Here is a 19,241-nt window from a genome sequence, read left to right as displayed (position 1 = left end):
TTTTCTTTTGAGACAGAATCTCACTCTGTCCCCAAGGCTGGAGTGCAGTGGTGCGACTTGAGCCACTGCAACCTCTGCTTCCCAGGTTCAAGTGAGTCTTGTGCCTCGCCTGAGGCACAAGATTAGATTTAGCAGAGACGGGGTTTTGCTATGATGGCCAGGCTGGTCTCAAATTCCTGGCCTCAAGTGATCCATCCACCTCGGCCTCCCAAAGTGCTGGGATTACAAGCATGAGCTACTGTGCCTGGTCAAAAAAAACTTAATTCATAAAACTTAATTCAACAATTCAAGAGTTATACTTCAAGAGTGAAGATATATAATGAAAATAGGAAGTCATCTGAAGGACACACATACGATAATTAATTTTAGTAAATCTCAAATTTGTCTCAAATCAAAAACCTGCTACTCATATTTTTGTCTTAATTATCATAATTTAAAATGTCTACACATTAAATAATACTATCTAGTAAATATGCCCTAGAGATTATGTGTGTGTTTGTGTGTGTAGGTGTATGTACACCCATTATGTTTTCAGACAATTGGAAGAAAATTGTTAGGCAATTGTTTTTCTTTCATCAAGGAGCTATCATTTAAGTGTAAAGCTGGAGTATTCAAAATAAAATTTGGGCTTACAAGATCAGGGCATGGCAAGACCTATCCAGATTGCTGTGGAATAACTTATGCTTCCAAAAGCTCATCTTCAGGATGAAAAACACATAAATGACATGCCTTCTTCCTCTTGCTTACCTTAATGACTACAGTTTAAATAAGCTAAAGTAGCAGATACCATCAATACTGTTGCTAATTATATTACTTTTCAGAGAGGTACAAGAGCCCTTGTACCTGTAGTAGTAGTGATACCACTACTAGTATCAAAAATACAAGATTGTTTTGTTAATTTTGACTGTATTTTTTAAAAAGATAGGGATAAGATGAATTACTATTAAAAGCAGCTCTTATATGTTACATGCAATAGATGATAAATAAAAGTTTTTAACAAATAACACATTTAAGTTGAACTGAACCCCCCAAAAAGATAGGGATATGAATATATGACTTTTAGATTAAAGTTAGTTTTAACATTCAAATAAAGTATGGGAAAATGGCCTGGAGGCCACCTTCTAGGGAATGTATTTTTAGCCCTATTTTACAAAAAAGAAAACTGAGGTACAGAGAAATTAATTTGCCCAAATTTGCCACATGGTTGCTAAGATGAAGAGCCAGCATTTGAACTTCTGTTCCCAATGTCATACTCTTTCTATTGCTTGTAACTGTCATCGTAGACCACTAGAGTGGATGCCTCCACAACTCTTTGCTTGTCACTGCATCTGGACTACCACAATAGCCCCTTAGTCTCCATCCTTCTATCTTCTCCATTCTATCCTCTTGGGCTACCAGTGCACTTATCCAATTCCCACCATATCCGTTAGTTCAAGACCACACATTTAAGTGTTCAACTCTATTTCCCCTCTCCTCCCTGGAATGCGTCTACTCCACCCAGCCCATTTACTGCCCACACATAACAACCTTTATTCAGGCTGCAGACATTTCTTATACCTGAAAACAATGCCAGCTGACTCCGTCCTCCCACAGCCATTCAAACCAGTCTTCCTTGAAGACCTACATCCAAGTTCACCTTCTTCCTGAAACCCAGCACACTGAGCTACAGTCCCTACCTCCCTCTCCCTACTCAGACTACAGTAGCACTCCCAGACTGAATGATTTATATTCTACCTTACGCTGTCTCTAGGCAGCAGCCGATCATGTGTCTGATTTTCTCAGCAGGTTATTATGGCTCCTTCCTGGGTCCGGGCTGCTGAATCTTTCATGTTCTTGTATTTCACAGCAACTAGCACATCAGAGAGGCTCAATAAATATGTATGGATTTTTTGACTATTCTCTTTTAGGGAGAAAAAAATGAGAGAAAGAAAAGAAGAAAGGGAGGGAGGAAGATTACTCTCTGACCATTTCTCAATAGCATTCAAAGTCAGGAGGAAGAGAAATAAAATGTCCTTAGTGGAGATTTCAAACGTATGGGAACCTACTAAACACATGTATTTGTTAATGTTTCAGACTTACCTGACATGTAGGTATAGGTGTAGAAAAACCTATTCCAGGTATCCTTCAAGAGGTGATAGTTGTTGTAGGAAAAAGCATTCTAAAATTCAACAGGTTTAGATAATGCTTGCTAATAAAATTAAATACGTCATTTTGCTGTGGACCTTCTAGCTTTTGGTAGGTTCATGTCCATTAGAAATCACTGTAAAAGTGATTTCTACACTTTTGTGTGAAATGGTTCATGCCTGTAATCCCAGCACTTTGGGAGGCCAAGGTGGGCGGATCACAGATCAGGAGATTGAGACCATCCTGGCAAACACGGTGAAACCCCATCTCTACTAAAAATACAAAAAAATTAGCCAGGCATGGTGGCGGGTGCCTGTAGTGCCAGCTACTCGGGGGGCTGAGGCAGGAGAATGGCATGAACCCGGGAGGCAGAGCTTGCAGTGAGCGGAGATCATGCCACTGCACTCCAGCCTAGGCGACAGTGAGAGACTCCGTCTCAAAAAAAAAAAAAAAAAAAGAAATCATATACAATATTTCCCAAGCTTGTTTGACCACAAAACATCATTAGTAAGGAGAATCTTATAGGGACAATATTGATTGGAACATTCTTTGGGAAGTGTTTGGAATGATCTTCCCAGTAACCTCAGTGTAAGTGATGCTCTGTCATTAACCAATGACCAATACATATTCTTCCTACATAGTTGACTTTTCATATTTGGTGTGGTCTTGCAAAAGCTACTCTAATTTTTTTGTTTTGTTTTTGAGACAGAGTCTCGCTCTGTTGCCCAGGCTAGAGTGCAGTGGCTCCATCTCCTCCACCTCCAGGGTTCAATTGATTCTCCTGCCTCAGCCTCCCAAGAAGCTGGAACTACAGACATGTGCCACCACACCTGGCTAATTTTTATATTTTTAGTAGAGACGGGGTTTTGCCATGTTGTCTAGACTAGTCTCGAACTCCTGACCTCAGGTGATCTGCTTGCATCGGCTTCCCAAAGTGCTGGAATTACAGGCGTAAGCCACTGTGCCTGGCCTAAAAGCTATTCTAAATCATAGGTTGTTCACTCACATTTGGCTCAGAACTGGTTAATATTTGAGGGTTGATGGTGATGACACAAAAATAGTGATTGTTTTAGGATTGAGAATCTGCGAAAAAGGAAGGAAACTCTCACATATTAATGACCTTATTGAAAATTAACTTATTTAAACAACTCTGCAAAGTGGTTCAGTACACTTACTATTGATTGAATACCTACTATATGTCAGATACAGCCATTGGGACTTTACATTTCTTATAAATTTCTCATAATAACCCTGTAATTCTCAATGTATACAATGTGCTCAGGTCTTTTAAATGGCTTATTTGGGATAACACAACTAGAACAATGGCAAGGCTGGAATTCAAGTTCTGAGTGACTCAAAAGTTCATGCTCTTTCATCTGTCACACTATTTCCCATGAAGAGCTCTTACATGTTGTGGATTTTTCCATGTATATAATAGCTTTCTTAGCCAAATCTAAATCTCCATAGATATTCTTGTAAAATTTTAAAACTAATTTATCTTATTTGTATGGAGCCAGTTCATATACAACTGAATAAGCCAAATATACCTGATATACTCTTGAGTTCTGAAATCTGTTCTCTATAATGCATACAGTTAACAAATGCACGTTTACTAGTAGGCCAACATAGCTTATCACTCATATGTGTCGTTTGTAATGCAAGCAATGAGATTAAAAATTGGACATAAGAAATTACCTTTCTGAGACTCTGTTCATAGCCTGTTTAAAAGGGACTAGTCTTTTGGGGAAATCTTGTGTGTGTGTTTTCTTTTCTTTTTTTTCTTTTTTTTGGGGACAGAGTTTCGCTCTTATTGCCCAGGCTGAAGTGCAGTGACACATTCTCGGCTCACTGTAACCTCCACCTCCTGGGTTCAAGTGATCCTTCTGCCTCAGCCTCCCAAATAGCTGGAATTACAGGCGCCCGCCACCATGCCTGACTAATTTTTTGTATATTTTTTAGTAGAGACGGGGTTCATCATGTTGGCCAGGCTGGTCTCAAACTCCCGACCTGAGGTGATCCACCTGCCTCGGGCTCCCAAAGGGCTGGGATTACAGATGTGAGCCACCACACCCGGCTGTGTGTTTTTTCTTAACCCGTCTTCAACTGGAACAAATGTCTTGTTGGCATTACTTCTTAACTCTTAGGTATCTCACAGTGAGAGAGAGATAAATGCTAAGCAGAGATTTATGAGAAAGTTAAAAAAAGAAGAAGAAGAAGAAGAAAGCAGAGATAGGGATCTGAATAAAAGATTCTGGGGCAGTGTTGATTAAAATAATTGCTGTCTTTTCTTCATTCAGGAAAGTATTCTTAACTTGGAGTCCTTGGTGACTTCAGGGAGGTCAGTGAACACTTTTAGAGTAAAAAATATTGATAATATGAACTTATGCTCATTTTTCTGGGGGTGTTTGTATCAGACGCACCTTTGTGCATTCATCTGTTTCTCCCAAACATCATATTGGTGTACTGATGGATTCTTTTAAAATTTTATCTTATTTTGTAAAGATCATTACATATGAATGATATATCATAATACTTGTCATTTTTATTTTGATGTTAATATTTCTCTTCGGTAAGACACCATGATCTGCTTGACCATCACCAAATTTTGGCAATGTTAGTTCCTAATACTCTTTTAAAAAATGAGAGTTTGAAAGCAAGACTGAGAACAAGAGATAGACAGGGGTGATTACATGTAGGGAGCCACACCCAGGCCAGTATTACTACTTGAATCTCATTTGGAAATAAATATTCTTGTCTGATAGAAAACAAGCATACTTATTCGTTATTCACTCACAAATATTTGTTGAGTGCCTGTAAATGTCAGGAATTTTCTAGACAGTTATAGAAAGGCCTGGACACAAATATAAAAATGACATTAGAAAAGTCATACAGGCAGAAGCCAGCAAATTGTTTCCAGGCAGAAAGATTGGCTAAGATGAGCTGTCTTGGATGGGATAGTCTTAGATGTAAATAAAAGAGACAGGTATTGAAAAGCCAGCCAAAAAAGGCCTATGTGAACACAAGAATGTAACATTAATATAATACGTAGGAGAGAGTTGTGCAGCAGGTTTTTGAAAGAGTGAAACAATAAAACCAGGGTTTAAGGAAGATTATTCTGACTTTATAAATAGGACTGTGATGAGAAAAGTGAATCCAAGGAGATCCAGTAGTAGACCATTATATGAATCTAGAAATACACAGATGAGAAGTTGACTGAAGGTGACAGTTACAGAAATTAAGAAGAAATTGGTAAGTCAACTGGCAAAGTATTGGATGGGAATATGGTAGAGGCAGGAGTGGAGATAAGCAGAGTAAGTGTAAATATACTCCAAAACTTTCTATTTATTAATAGCTTTATTTCTGAGAATATCTCAATCTCAAATAGAAAACATGTACGCCTGATGAACAATTGAGCTAAACTCACAGAATTCCAGGATCATGGTATTGGATGGGATCATTGACAAGTAACTGGTCAGTTTAGGAATTCCCTCTCAAAAATAGCTGACCCCATCCAGGTTAAGTATAATTAACAACCTTAAAGCCAACACCCAACCCGATAGTGCAATTTCAGAAATCAGAGAATAAATGAATGTTAGAGCTGGGTAGGCACTAAAGATAATCTGTTCAAACTCCTTGTTTTCTCTAAGGAATACCATATGCAGTAATTGACAAAGGTAAAGAAACAAAGACTGTTATATCCTAAGGTTGACAGTATATGATGGAAACACAGATGCTCTCCCATAGTCCCCACAGGGAAATAAAATTGATTCCCAAAATTACAGTAAGAGTATGTAAATAAAATACATATTTGTAACATTTTTTTAAAACTGCTTGCAAAAATTGTCCTGTAACTTTGTTCAAATAACTTCCCAGACAAAAGCTTCCTCACTAGCATTCTTTAACACCTTCTTTAGTCTTGTGTTGCTGAAATATGTGTTTGGAATGAAAATTATCTTAGCGCAAACCTGTGAGTGTATATGGTCTGTACTGAATATCAATGGCAAAGCCTTGATATTTGTCTTAGCTCAAGTTGCCATAACAAAATACCGTAAACTGATGACTTAAACAACATACATTTATTTCTCACAGTGCTGGAAGCTGGAAATCTGAGATCAGGGTGTCAGCATGGTCAGGTTCCGGTGAGGGCGTCTTCAGGGTTGCAGATTGCCCACGTGGCGTGTATCCACGTGGTAGAAAGAGAGCAACCTCTGGCCTCTTCTTATAACGGCACTAATCTCATTCATGAGGGCTCCATTCTCCTGACCTAATTACTTCCCAAGGGTTTTCCCTCCAAATACCATGACACGGGGGATTATTTTTCAGCATATGAATATTGGAGAGACACAAACATTCAGTCCATTATAGTATGGTTTTCCTTTGACATTTCCTTTTTCTTTGCTCCTGAGAGTTTTTCCTCCTAACTTTCTGAAGCTTCTCCTTCCCCTTTAGGGACTGCCTAGGATTTTCTCCTTATCCGGTCATCAACCTCTTCACTGGTCTTTACTTTTCTGATCTGCCTTTATACTATTCCCGGAGTAATCTTTTTGAAAAGCAAATCTGACGGTGTGACTTCCTCACTTCGAAGATTTTTAATGGCTTCTTTAGAAGAAAACATAAAGTCTTAGAATAGTATACAAGTCCTCCAAGACTACTTCTCCATCTTTATCTTTGCCCACTGTCTGACTTAAACTTTATATCCCTACCTGTTTGTAGCTTCCTGGATGGCCTGTGTTCTCTAAGTGAACTTCTTCACAATGAATCCCTGTTCATTCCTTGAATTTGTCTTTTCTTTCTAGCTACCCTAAAAACTGTTCCCAGGTAACTATTAAGATTTTGGACCCTAGGGTGTACCTGGCACTAGTTGATAGGTTCACTTAAAATAATAGAATTGTTTGCATTTAAGTTAGAGACTTAAGTCCAGGAGGAAGAGAAGATACAACGGAGGAGGAAGGGAAAAGAATCTATTAGGCATCAATGCAAGATTATTTAACTCACAACCTCTCACTTGAACTAAAATAACCTACAAGGTTCTTGTTATTATCTCCAATCTATAGGTGAAATAAGGCCCCAGAAAGATTAGCTGAATTGCCTGCAATTGCTTGTATGTGGTAGAATAGAGATTGGAGCCTTTCTCCATTCTTCCAGTTTCTTTCAAAGAATAATATCACTTACAGTTGCACACATGTCACATGAAGCCCTCAGCCTGGATGCCTAATTAAACTTGGATCAAACTCCAATTTTTTGGACAAAAGCCCTCCCTATTCTTATAAAAGCGTTCTCCTCTTTCTTTGCCTCTTATCTCATGTCAGCTCAGAGAGACATTTCTGCTTGGGCCAATCTGGCCTTCAAGCTCAGTGCCTTCAATGAATAAAACAAAACAAAACAAAAAATCTTTTAAAGTCAGGATTTTGTAACTTCAGTAACCTTATTGATGATTGGGAGAAATGGAAAATGTACAGGTTAGAGTTACCCTTTAGACCAAACTGACTCCTTTCTCTTATACACACACACACACACACACACACACACACACCCCTTCAATAACCTTACTGATGATTGGGAGAAAGGGAAAATGTACAAATTGGAGTTACCCTTTAGACCAAGCTGACTCCTTTCTCTTACACACAAACACACACACACTCTCTCTGTGTGTCACTTTCATGCCCTTACACACATGCACACACATAGACCAAGCTGACTCCTTTCTCTTACACACACACAAACACACACACATATTCTCTCACTCATGCGCTTACACACATGCACACACATACATATTCCCTCCATATTCCTCCCCTTTCCAGTGTAGATGAGGCATATTCATTCTACCCAAATGAAAGCTCTTCAAAGTCTCACCTTCTGTCATAAATAGCCTTATCAAACATTTTCATGCAGGCAGACTCTTGTGAAAGAAATTCTGGTGAATTCCATTGTTTTTTTCTCCATCTTATTACGGTACGATTAATAAGTTAGTGACTACAAGGTTGTAGTTTTCAAGAGCAAGAAGTCCACCCCCTTTCAAGTCACATTGGACAGTCCTTCTGTTCATGCCTGACATATTGTGGGAACATATGTCTACGTAGGATTTTAATACAGAGATTGTCTTAGATACGAATAATCATCAGAGAAGCAAATGGTATAAGTTATTTAATTGTGTTCTTAATATGGTCAAATATAATGATTTCACTGACTTCAACTTTACTTTCTTCAATTCCATTAATTGCATAGTGCTAGAATTTTCCATATAAAATAAAATCAGATCCCATGTCACACAGTACTCTGAGTCACTCTGTGACTCCTACTCTTGAAGATATAGTCCTACCTGCAGATGCCTGACATGGCCAGTCTCTTAAGATGGCCAGTGGCTGAGGATTTCTCAGATTTCTCCAGAATCTGTTCCCCTAAGTAAGGCCCTACTCATGGTAATTTCTTTTTTGACACACACATCTTTTTTTTTTTTTTTGTCTTTTGTCTTTTTTTTTTTTTTTTCCCCCAGATGGAGGTTTTTTTGCTCTTGTTGCCCAGGCTGGAGTGCAGTGGCACGATCTCGGCTCACCACAACCTCTGCCTCTCAGGTTCAAGCAATTTTCCTGCCTCAGCCTCCCAAGTAGCTAGGAATGTAGGCATGCTCCACCAAGCCTGACTAATTTTGTATTTTTAGTAGAGATGGGGTTTCTCCATGTGGGTAAGGCTGGTCTCGAACTCCCGACCTCAGGTGATCCACCCACCTTGGCCTCCCAAAGTTCTGGGATTACGGGTCTGAGCCACTGCATCCAGCTGACACACGCACATCTTGTTCATCATAGGTCTGAGTGCTTGCTCATCTTTTCTCTTAAAAATCCTTCCCACTCTCTTTTATTTCATTCTTGAGGACTCAGCCTTTTCCCACTCCACCTCTGTCCCTGTCTGATTTAAATCATCCTCTTTTACTGTCCCATAGCCCACATGCTTCCTTCTGTGAGAGTGCATTATACAGTAGTATGCTGAAATTACCTTCTCTGCTGGGCTCTGGGTAAGGGACACGCTCTTTCCATCATCTTGTTTCTGCAGCCTCTAATAAAGTACATGGCACATAGTCAGTGCTAAATAAATGTTGAGTTACTGGTGGGACTAAAAAGTCAATGAAAGCCAATCTCATGTTTATTTCACTTAAAAATTCTACAGCCATAGGCAACACTTAGAAAAACAATTGTAGATAGTAGAAGATAAAAGAAAAAGAAAACCCTCAAAAAATTACACACATCTTTCCTTTGGAAGCTTTATGAAGTACTAAGTAAAGTTTAATATATTTTATACAATTTTAAAATACTTAAAAACAATAATTTGATGCCAGAAATACACTTGGAGATGAGAGTGGCTTGCCACTAGCAAGCTGTGCTTAAGCCTATTACATTTACGTATTAAAAGAGAATCCAGAGCCTTCATGTATTTCCCATCAGATAAAATATATACAGGAAAAAAAATTAAGCAGCAAAAGTTAGACCTAACCTACACAAATCTTTTACTGTAGCAAACCAAAGGAATGACTAGCTCAAAGCAATACATAGTGAAATAGAAATCATTTTCTCCAGTTCTATCTACTGTAGACAGTATCAATTCCTTCCTTAGAATAAAGAGGAAATTTTGTAAGAATTAAGAGAAGCTGGAACTGGTTAGTGAGATTTAAGTATTTGCTCTTAGGAGCTTTTTGTTATAGTTCTTTTATTTTTAAAAAATCTGGATCAGTTGTTATAATTTGTATTTTTTTTAAATTAAGGGCGGGCAAACGGTGTCCAAAGTAAGTGGTATATTTTGGACTTGTTCTCTTCATGTATACCAATAGGTTTATCTAGGAATTATCACAAGCCGATACAGTCCTTTAGCAGACCTTCAAGTGTTGGCAAAGAAACTAATGTCCACATAGTTACACATCCCGTGCAGTGGATCCTTTTACCTCAATGGTCAACATCACTGTGAGTTGTGGGTAAGAGTAATGGACTGAACATTTCACAAAAAAACAACCTCAACCTCTAGCTACCTGCTGTGGCTCTGAGGTGATTACTTTTTTCGTTTTTCAAAAGGAAGCCGCTACTTCAGCATCTTCTCCTGGAGCCCCTGGCACAGTTTCAGGCCATGTGTCAGGGGAACCTCTAAGCATATCACTATGACAGAAGCCAAGCGCTGGCCTGCCAGAATTGAGGACTGTTTGTTCGCAGAAGAGCCTGAGCAGAATGCGAGTGTACATAGTTCAAAGGTGCCTTGAAGAAAACTGATGCTGTTGTACGAGGGGACTTCAAGGCTCAAGTTATTTCTCAGTTGCTGTTCCATAGCCCTCTCCCAGCCTTTAGGGAGCTTAGCCAATAGTTTTTGCTTGGGTGTTTTTCTCTGTTTAGTTCCTTGACTTAGCAAGATTTGGGGCAGTTAAAGAGTTTTCATGTATTTTTAAGGAGAGCCACAGTGTATACTACCCTGGCAGGGGTTAGGGGGAAGTATTTTATTAATGAATGCAGTATGTGTTCTTGGTAAAAGCCAAAATTAAACTGGCTCACTGTTTTTGTCCTGCTGGCTGTCGACATTTAGGTGTGTTGCTTGGTGTGGTGACTCAATTTCCTGTAGGATAGTTGGCAACTCCATTTTGAGGTTTGTTTGGAGGGATGAAAAGGTCAGTTACTTGATGTCTTAGAACACTTGGGGTTAAAATTCCTAAAAGTGAAGCTTTACAAATGATCCTGAAAAATCATGGCTAGCTATATTGCCTATTCACCTAGGAATTTGGAAAAAAGCAATATTCTCAGCTCTATGCTAATATCAAGAATAGTCCTTTACTTGAGCAACAGTTTCACAGAGCAAACTGTTCTTTACTCTGTTGTTAGTAATTATTTTCTCACTAGTATGTAGATGTGGTCTAGTGATTTTTCATTTTTCTTTCTTTTTTTTTTTTTTGAGACGGAGTCTCGCTCTGTCACCCAGGCTGGAGTGCTGTGGCCGGATCTCAGCTCACTGCAAGCTCCGCCTCCCGGGTTCACGCCATTCTCCTGCCTCAGCCTCCCGGGTAGCTGGGACTACAGGCGCCGCCACGTCGTCCGGCTAGTTTTTTTTGTATTTTTTAGTAGAGACGGGGTTTCACCGTGTTAGCCAGGATGGTCTCGATCTCCTGACGTCGTGATCCGCCTGTCTCGGCCTCCCAAAGTGCTGGGATTACAGGCTTGAGCCACTGCGCCCGGCCGATTTTTCATTTTTCATATTTATACAGAAGATGTTAGAACTTAAAATACATGCTTACACCACTTTATGATCATACTCAAATCCTGACTGTCAAAAATGGCTGGTGCATGGCTTGGACATAAAATGGATATTCTGAAATAAATTGTTCCTCCTGTCTCTATACTACCTTCTTAAGAGCAAATCCTGTGTCTAAAGTGCATGATGTCTTGAAGCATTAGCCAAAACATTCCCGAATTACTTTTCCACATTAAAAAATAACAACTGAAATATAATGTGTGGAGCCACATCCTGTTAGATTTGAGGCCTGAGTTTGTACTTTTGATTTCTGAAGAGCTTTGGGAACTTGGTGAAGATGGGGGCGGGGTGGGGGGGGGGCGCAGTTTACTTAGGTACTGGGAATTCACTTGAGGCTCAGGCTTTGAGAAAGTTGGAGGGCAGGGGAGAGGAACCATGGAAGGCCAAACCTCAGAGGGGATTCCCAGCTTCATTGTAACCAATGATTGAAAAGATGGCACTGAACAAATCCCTGAACACAATGGCTACGCATCTTTAATCCGCTGGATAGGCTTACTATGGACAGCTCAAATGATCATTAAAAAAAGTCAATGTCCTCTTAAAATTTCCTACATTCCTATCTTATGGGAATGAGAGAGAGAGGAAAATATCAAAACCAAACCATATCCTAGATGTACTACCATGGCAATTAGGTGATGCTATACTTGCATATGGAAATTATTCAGTAAAATGAAAATGATTGTGTTAGAGCCACAGACGAAAATATTGTTTGTGATCTTTAGGGTGTGGGGTTACAATGGGCTTTCTATCTTTGTGTGTAATGCTTCAATTTTTGTAACAAGCATGTAATATTTTTTACATTCTTAGAATTGGGGAAGCTATACACAACAAGTATTTTATGTTTACTATTTAAAATTATTAATATCTTTAACTTGTTCCTATTGTTAATGGGGAAGAAAAAAGCTTCAATCTGAAATTTTAATTCACCTGGCAAGATTTAGGCAATTGTTTGTCCACCTAAAGCATATTATTTACTTTACTTTAGACTGCGGGATGGAGGAAGTAGAACAAAAAAGAGGCAAATTTTAACGTAGAGTACTCAAGGTGAACAGTAAATAGTTCAAGAATTCTTGATAACAACAAGCCACGTGGTACATGTAACAAATACTTTAAAAGTCACTCTAACTTTTACAAATTTCATATAAAAAGCTATATGAAAAATCCGAGGAGACTAAATTCAGTCCATGAATTTCTTTGTTGTGCCACTGATAATTTATGGAGTCTACATTTCAAGGGCAGAATTTCTTCTCCACCAATACCTGTAGATTTTTAAAGACAAAGACAGAGGATCCCACCACTTTGTGTAACTTTCTCGGCATCTTCTTTCCACTCGACCACGACAAAGTTTTATAAAATGGACTCTTGGGAGTTTGATTTCTCCCCCCTGTGAATGGTTTGCTTATTGCATGCTAATGTAGAGAAGTTCTCCCACAACTGGTCTGCTTAGGGAGAGTGCCCCTGGTCCCCTGAGTCAGCCTTTGTAAACAGAACAGACTTCCCTATGCCTTTGAATATGGTCTTTCCGTTTTTTCAAAATTGTAGTGTAATCTGCACATGGTGGGTAGAAACACCATGCCAGATTTTCTTCCTTAGCCCAAGATCATCTAGGTCTTGTGCAATTCACAGGGGAAAGGAGTAATATGCAGGACATGCGTAAATTCTCCTTACCATGTGGTTCTTTCACATTGCTGTTCCTTTAAGATAACTCTTAGGCAATTCTGCATATGAAAATGCAGCCTATTGTCAAATTTGTGAATTATAAAGCGTTCCGATCCCACAACATTGTATATTTTGTTTGCTTGTTTCTGTCTGCCCCAACATTGAGAAGTCTGGTACTTAGACTGGGCTGGATAGAAAAAGGATGCCGTCTTAATAGAAATGCGGGTATTCCCACAACCCTGCCTCCTTCAAGTAGGTGAATCCTAAACCTTTAGAAATGAACCCCCAGAAACCCTAAACCTTAAACCCTCAGAAACATTGAGGGTCCTAAATAACCTTGTTTGTGAAACTTCGCAGGAAGCAGCTTGTCCTGGAGACGCAGAGGCTCCAGCGGTCGGGGCAACCTGGAGGGCAGTGGCTCAGTGGGCTGCACCGGGTTCCCGCGGGGCAGGTGCGCGTCCGCGCGCGCCTGCGCGCCGGTCGCTCCTAAGCCCCGCAGCGGGCGCGACCCCGGGCGGCGGGCTGCAGGCGCTCCACGCCGGGTTTTCCGCCGCTCTCCTAGCACAGACAGTCCCACAGCAGCCCCACAGACACACACGCTCGCGCTGCGCCTCCTCGGCTGCACTTCAAAGCGAGTGGCGCCCAGCTGCTCGGGGGGATGGCACTGCGAGGTGGCGGGGCCCCCGGGGCAGAGCCCGAGGGGAAGGACACGGCGGGTGGCATGGACAGGCTTTTGCAATTCGGAATCTTTTCGTAAGGGGGTTGAGGAGGAGCCAGGCAGCGCTGAGGGCCGAGAGGGGCGTGAGGGGGAGTGTTCCCGGAAAGCTGCGGCGTTGGAGCCGCGCTGCGCCTGCAGCCCGAGGAGTTGAGAAAGAAAACAGGAAACGTGGTGGCCGCGCACCCGGCCGCGGCTGATTGATTCGCTTCAAGTGACGTGCAGAAGGCTCGGCAGGCGGGGCGGGCTTTGGGCCGCGGCTCCGGGCCGGGGACCTAGGAGATCGGGCTGTGGACCAGACGCTCCTCTGCGGGGCGGACACTTTAGCGCGCGCGCCATCCCCTCGCCATCCGCTAGAGTCGGGCTCCTGAACTGGGACTTGGGCCCGCCGCACAGTTGAAAAGTCGCATAGTGGTTTTTACGCCCGCGTCGCCGTGTGAAAGTTGGCTCGCCGCTCTTTGCACGCCCTCCTCGGAGGCCGACCCGACACGCCAAGCTGGAGAGACCGTGCCTCCCCGAGGCCAGCCGCCCCGCGAGCAGAGACTCCGCCCCCGTTGCACTGCCGGGCTGGGCAATATGAAGGAGCAGCCCTCATGTGCCGGCACCGGGCATCCGAGCATGGCGGGGTATGGCAGGATGGCCCCCTTTGAACTCACTAGTGGACCCGTGAAGCGCTTGAGAACTGAGTCCCCCTTTCCCTGTCTCTTCGCAGAGGAGGCCTACCAGAAACTGGCCAGCGAGACCCTGGAGGAGCTGGACTGGTGTCTGGACCAGTTAGAGACCCTACAGACCAGGCACTCCGTCAGTGAGATGGCCTCCAACAAGGTAAGCCCCGGTTCTGCTGTCACCGATGCCCCCCGGCTGCTGATTCCCCTGCCGGCAAGCTAGCTAGTACCCATAGCCCCGGGAAATACAGTGAGAGGTTTTTCAGGCTTACTGCATGTTGGCTATTCTGCTCCTTAGAGGGAGGTTCTTGTTTCCATGCCTTGCCTCTCCTAGTCACGCCAGATAAACATTTTCCAAAAGCAATTTGACGTAGTTTAAGTACCTCCCAAGACACAGGGTTCCTAAGTGACATTGTGCCCTTGTAGCAGAAACCCAGTAGGGTCCATTGGCATTGCATGTTTAAAGGTGTTCTTGGGATTCCCGGTTAAAATAAGAATTGGTGGATGTCTGTGAAATCACTTGAATGTCACCACCTAGGGCACTCAAACTCAGAAGAGTTCATCGAACTTGGAACCTTCACCCTAATTCATCTGGTTGTCAGGGTACCCCGCAAGAACTGAGCCTTTATGTATTCAGTTGGCCATACACATCCGCAGGAAACATTAACAGAGTTAGAAGGTTCCTTATGATCATTACTTTTGTTTCCATCAATCTTGGAGAGAAAGCCCAGTTTTTCGAGGTCATTTAGTACAAGGAGGCTTCAACTAGGCATCTGTGCCGTATGTGCTAAGGTGCTGGTCTTGGCAGTTAATGGGAGTTTTGAGGGCTGAGAAGTAACCTTCAACCTGGGACAGCCTTAAAATAGCACGGAAGGCAAGGTATAATGTTTTCAGTTTTGCTGTATTTTTTGGATTTCCTGTTCTTTTTGTCTTTAGTTATGCAAGGAGATAATTGGAATTATATATGTTTTTAATGGCTATTTGCCTGTGCATGTCATATGCAGATGGCTGAAGGATTCAGCCAGTAAGGACTGGTAATGTTGTGTGATAAATAGTTGCCTCTGCAAGGTATTTAAGTATTTTTGGCTACCTATTTACAAGGTCAAGAAGGTTATATAAACTTACAGTTCCTCTGTGTGCACGTATCTTTCAATGAGTGATGCTTTTTTTTTTCTACCTTACTATGGTTTTTATCCCACCTGTTCTCATGCAGTTTTTACAAAAATGCCACAGCACAACAGCCACTTGATTGTCTTATCTATTAACAGTGCTTTTGTAGGTAGCATTGTCAAGTGAAAAGTTGGCTTCAAATAAATAAAAGGGGCTCTGTAGACACGGCCAGCAGATACTAACCTACCCATATGCACACTGACCTACCCATGTCCACACTGACGATCAATTCTGTTTTTTGTCATTTGTGCCTCATTTCTAAATTTGGCACAGCTCCTCATCAGAATGACCAATTATTGCTCTCTTACTGGGACTCTTACCCCTGCTGTGGCATTAGGTACTTTTGTTCTCATTTGGGTAACAAATTCTTAGTTTTATAAAATACAGATTTTTTTTTCATAATTTGATTCTTAATAGCAGTAAACATATGCTGAATATGTCCAGTGTCCTAACTGCTAAATGGGAGCACTTTGCCATGGGCCAGAGTTCTTAATTCCATTGTGTGGTTGATTCTGTGTAAGAAAAGGAAGAGCAGAATCAAAAGCCACTTAGCAATGTACAAGCATTAGTGTATGTTTTCAAGATGATTTGACAGTAGTTTTTCAGCTAAATGAATTTGAGCAGCTAGTTGCTTTCCCTAAAATCCATATTCTTCATGTTGAGACCTATGTTTGGATTTAATACTGAATGTGAAATTTAATAATGTATTGTAAATGACTTCAGCTGTCAAGGAATTAATCTGTACATTAAGATTTAAAAATTTTTTAGGTCATAATAATTGCCTAAAATGATCCCTTCTTTTAAAGGCACCAGATAAGACAGAGATTTAGAAAAAGTAATCTTTACTATGAAGGCCCCAAATTAGACTTTGAGTTAATTTACAGGTTTGATAGGAGAGTTTGGTCTGTTTGGTTAAAATGAAATCTAGGTAAAGCGAGAAGATAATTTTTTCAAAATGTAGTCATTCTAGCAATGTTTATGTCTTGTGGCTGAAAAATTACGATACTTTTTCCTAGCCCACGAGAGAGCTGAATTGAAAAATCATTGCCGTCACACTAATTTTTAACATTAAACTTAGCTCAGCTTAAGCTGTAGCTTAAACTTTTAATGTCCAAGCCATTCACGTGTTCTTTAACTTATTTATTTCTAAATAAGTGCTAAGCTTACATGACTTTTATAGACAAAAAAAGGGTTGGCATAGAAAGAAAAAAAAAGCTCTTGCTAAGCGTTATAAAGTTACTCTTCTTGATAACAAGGGCATGAATAAGCCACATCCACAAAAGCTGTAAACTGAGTTGGAGCAGCTGATCCGAAGGCCCCTGCGAGTGTTGCCACACCTTCAGTCTGAACTGGAAATGTGTACCGCTTGCATCATCTCCACTCAGTTATTTGATATTTCTTGAGTGTGAATGAATGAATCTGAAACATTGCCTTTCGGTTGTTAGTTTTATTACCATCCATTCTTTTTACATATACGTGTTCAAACCAACTGGTATTTTCAGTTTATTCTCTTTTAGCCTTTGAAAAATTATGACAGTATTCTCTGTTCTCTCTTGAGGTTTTAAAAAATTTACTCTAATAGATCGAAAAGCACAATAAAAACACTAGTAAAAGATCAGGATTTTTAAATGGTGATAGAAAATACTTATTATGGAGACGGATTTAGGTGTTAGGAAGGAGGAAACTGATTCCTCAAACCCATTAAACAAACTGGATTAACACATTATTTCTGTTTCTTAGACTTCTCAATAAAAGGCATCTTAACCAATTAGCAGTTTTTAAATGATGCTCTAGGAGCAACTAGCTATACTTCCTGTATTGGTATTATAATGTTGCTTGCTTGTTAATGGCATTGAAGCAGGAAAATTATTGAATTCTTGGCCAAGGCTAGGGTTGGCTATAACACATGTAGGAGGCTTGTACCAAGTGGGGTAAGAGATTCCAGATGGCATTTAATTTGAGTGATTAAATCTACAGCATTTACCCTTATAAGCACATTAATCTGCCTGAGATTTGTACAGATTTCCTTTGGAACCTCATTGCTACAATTGAGTGTAATTTTAGTGAGGTCTCAAAGCTTTGGAGGCAGGCAAACCTGGAAGTTGAATTATGGTTTTGTTTCTTCCTAATGGAGTTACATTAGAGAAATGACTTCAATTTTTTTAGCTTCAGTTTCCTTAGCATAAAATGGGCATCATAATAACTATCTTGAAAGGTCAGTATAAGAGTTCAAAAGAATATATAAAAAAGAGCTAGCTAATATAGTATCTGACAATAGTAGGCACTGTATCTGTTATTACTATTATTTGGATTTTAGGTCAAACTTCATTGGTTGCTTACATGGCTAAAATGTCTTTTTATCATTCAGTTGGAACTTATACTAGACATTTCAAGTTTTATGGAATTTTATAATTCTTAGATGACTGTCTATAGCATATATTTCTGTATCACAAAAATGCTTAAATTATATTTATAGTTTTTGTGGTATAATACGGACATGAACATTCTGAAGTTCTAATTAGAAGTTTAGGTTTTTCTTAAATTCCAGTTACAGAATGCCAGACAGAAGAGCTAACTAAGTACTTTTCCCGTTTTACTCTAAAACTGAAAATGCAGAACTTACTAATTTTTAGAACATGTAAAATGTAATAAGGGTTAGTGGTCAATGTGCTTTTGTAGTAAAACACCTTTTAAGTAGAATAGTTTCACCGTGTTTTTGGTTACCTTTCTCTCATAGAAAGTATATCGAGGATGGGAGTCAGTGGAGAGGAGAGAAGGACAGCGGTCTGGGCCTCAGGGCTTTCAAGGATTATGCTATGGAACCCTGTAACGTTATCCTCTTGTGACCTAATAATGCACCTTTCACCAGGCCTTCCCTGTAAGTTCAGTGAGGTTCAAAGGAGAAAACGAAATCATTTTGAGTTCTTCCAAAGACGTATCACTATAAAAATGGTATTTTGTTTCTGCTGTCTAATTTTGGGGGCAGTTTGAGGTTTGGCATGGCTGGAAATGACTGTTTCAAGCTGAAAGTCTGTCTTGAAGTTAGAATCCAGCCCCTAAGAGACTTCAGATTTTTCTATACTTCATTCCAAATGTACTTAGGCCAGCTTTACAAATGTGGTCATGACTTCTTTATGGAATTTATTTTGTGTATTTGGCTTTCGACAAACCTCTCTAGCATGTTTCTGTTGCCTATAAATTAAATTGCTTTGCTGGGGTGCTTTGTCTTAGTGCTTTCTCTGGCTGCTCCCCCTACTGCTTTGTAATAGTCAATGCAGAACATATAGTAGCACTTTTTGTTGATGTATTTTCTTCTGGGTAAGAGGGGTGTTGTAATAAATATAGGATCTTCATAGAAGTGGCTAAATCTTAAGATGTTTCCATATTATGCAACCACAACGTAACTCAGAATAGAGATAAATGTTAAACTTTTGCTAAGAAGGAAACTAAGTTAATTGGAAAAGGCATGTTAGTTTTATAGAGAGAAAATAGCCTCAGTTGTTTTCTACATTAACATATTAAACTTTAGATTAAAAAATTGTTGAGTTAATATGCCTAAATACAAACTTTAAATATCAGAAGGAAATATCTTCTATAATTATAGAAAATCAACATTTAGATGTTTTGAG

At 40.2% G+C, this 19,241-nt stretch overlaps 1 protein-coding gene across 12 annotated transcripts in view; it reads left to right on the top strand.

Moving 5' to 3' along the window:
• PDE4D (phosphodiesterase 4D) overlaps positions 1-19,241 on the top strand; it is a 1,626,844-nt gene that overhangs the window by 1,548,002 nt on the left and 59,601 nt on the right. For 11 of the 12 annotated variants that reach the window (XM_033179631.1, XM_033179630.1, XM_033179629.1 and 8 more), the window contains one exon: positions 14,490-14,602. In XM_033179631.1, the coding sequence (XP_033035522.1) occupies positions 14,490-14,602 (113 nt within the window). Of the gene's footprint in view, positions 1-13,948; positions 14,404-14,489; positions 14,603-19,241 lie in introns of those variants that run through there. The other variant, XM_033179641.1, reaches the window with a different exon arrangement.

Source organism: Trachypithecus francoisi, unplaced genomic scaffold (assembly GCF_009764315.1).
Source record: "Trachypithecus francoisi isolate TF-2019V2 unplaced genomic scaffold, Tfra_2.0 Lachesis_group2, whole genome shotgun sequence".
NCBI lineage: Eukaryota > Metazoa > Chordata > Mammalia > Primates > Cercopithecidae > Trachypithecus > Trachypithecus francoisi.
Note: the sequence above shows the minus strand (reverse complement) of the source record. Positions and strands in the feature narration are given on the sequence as shown.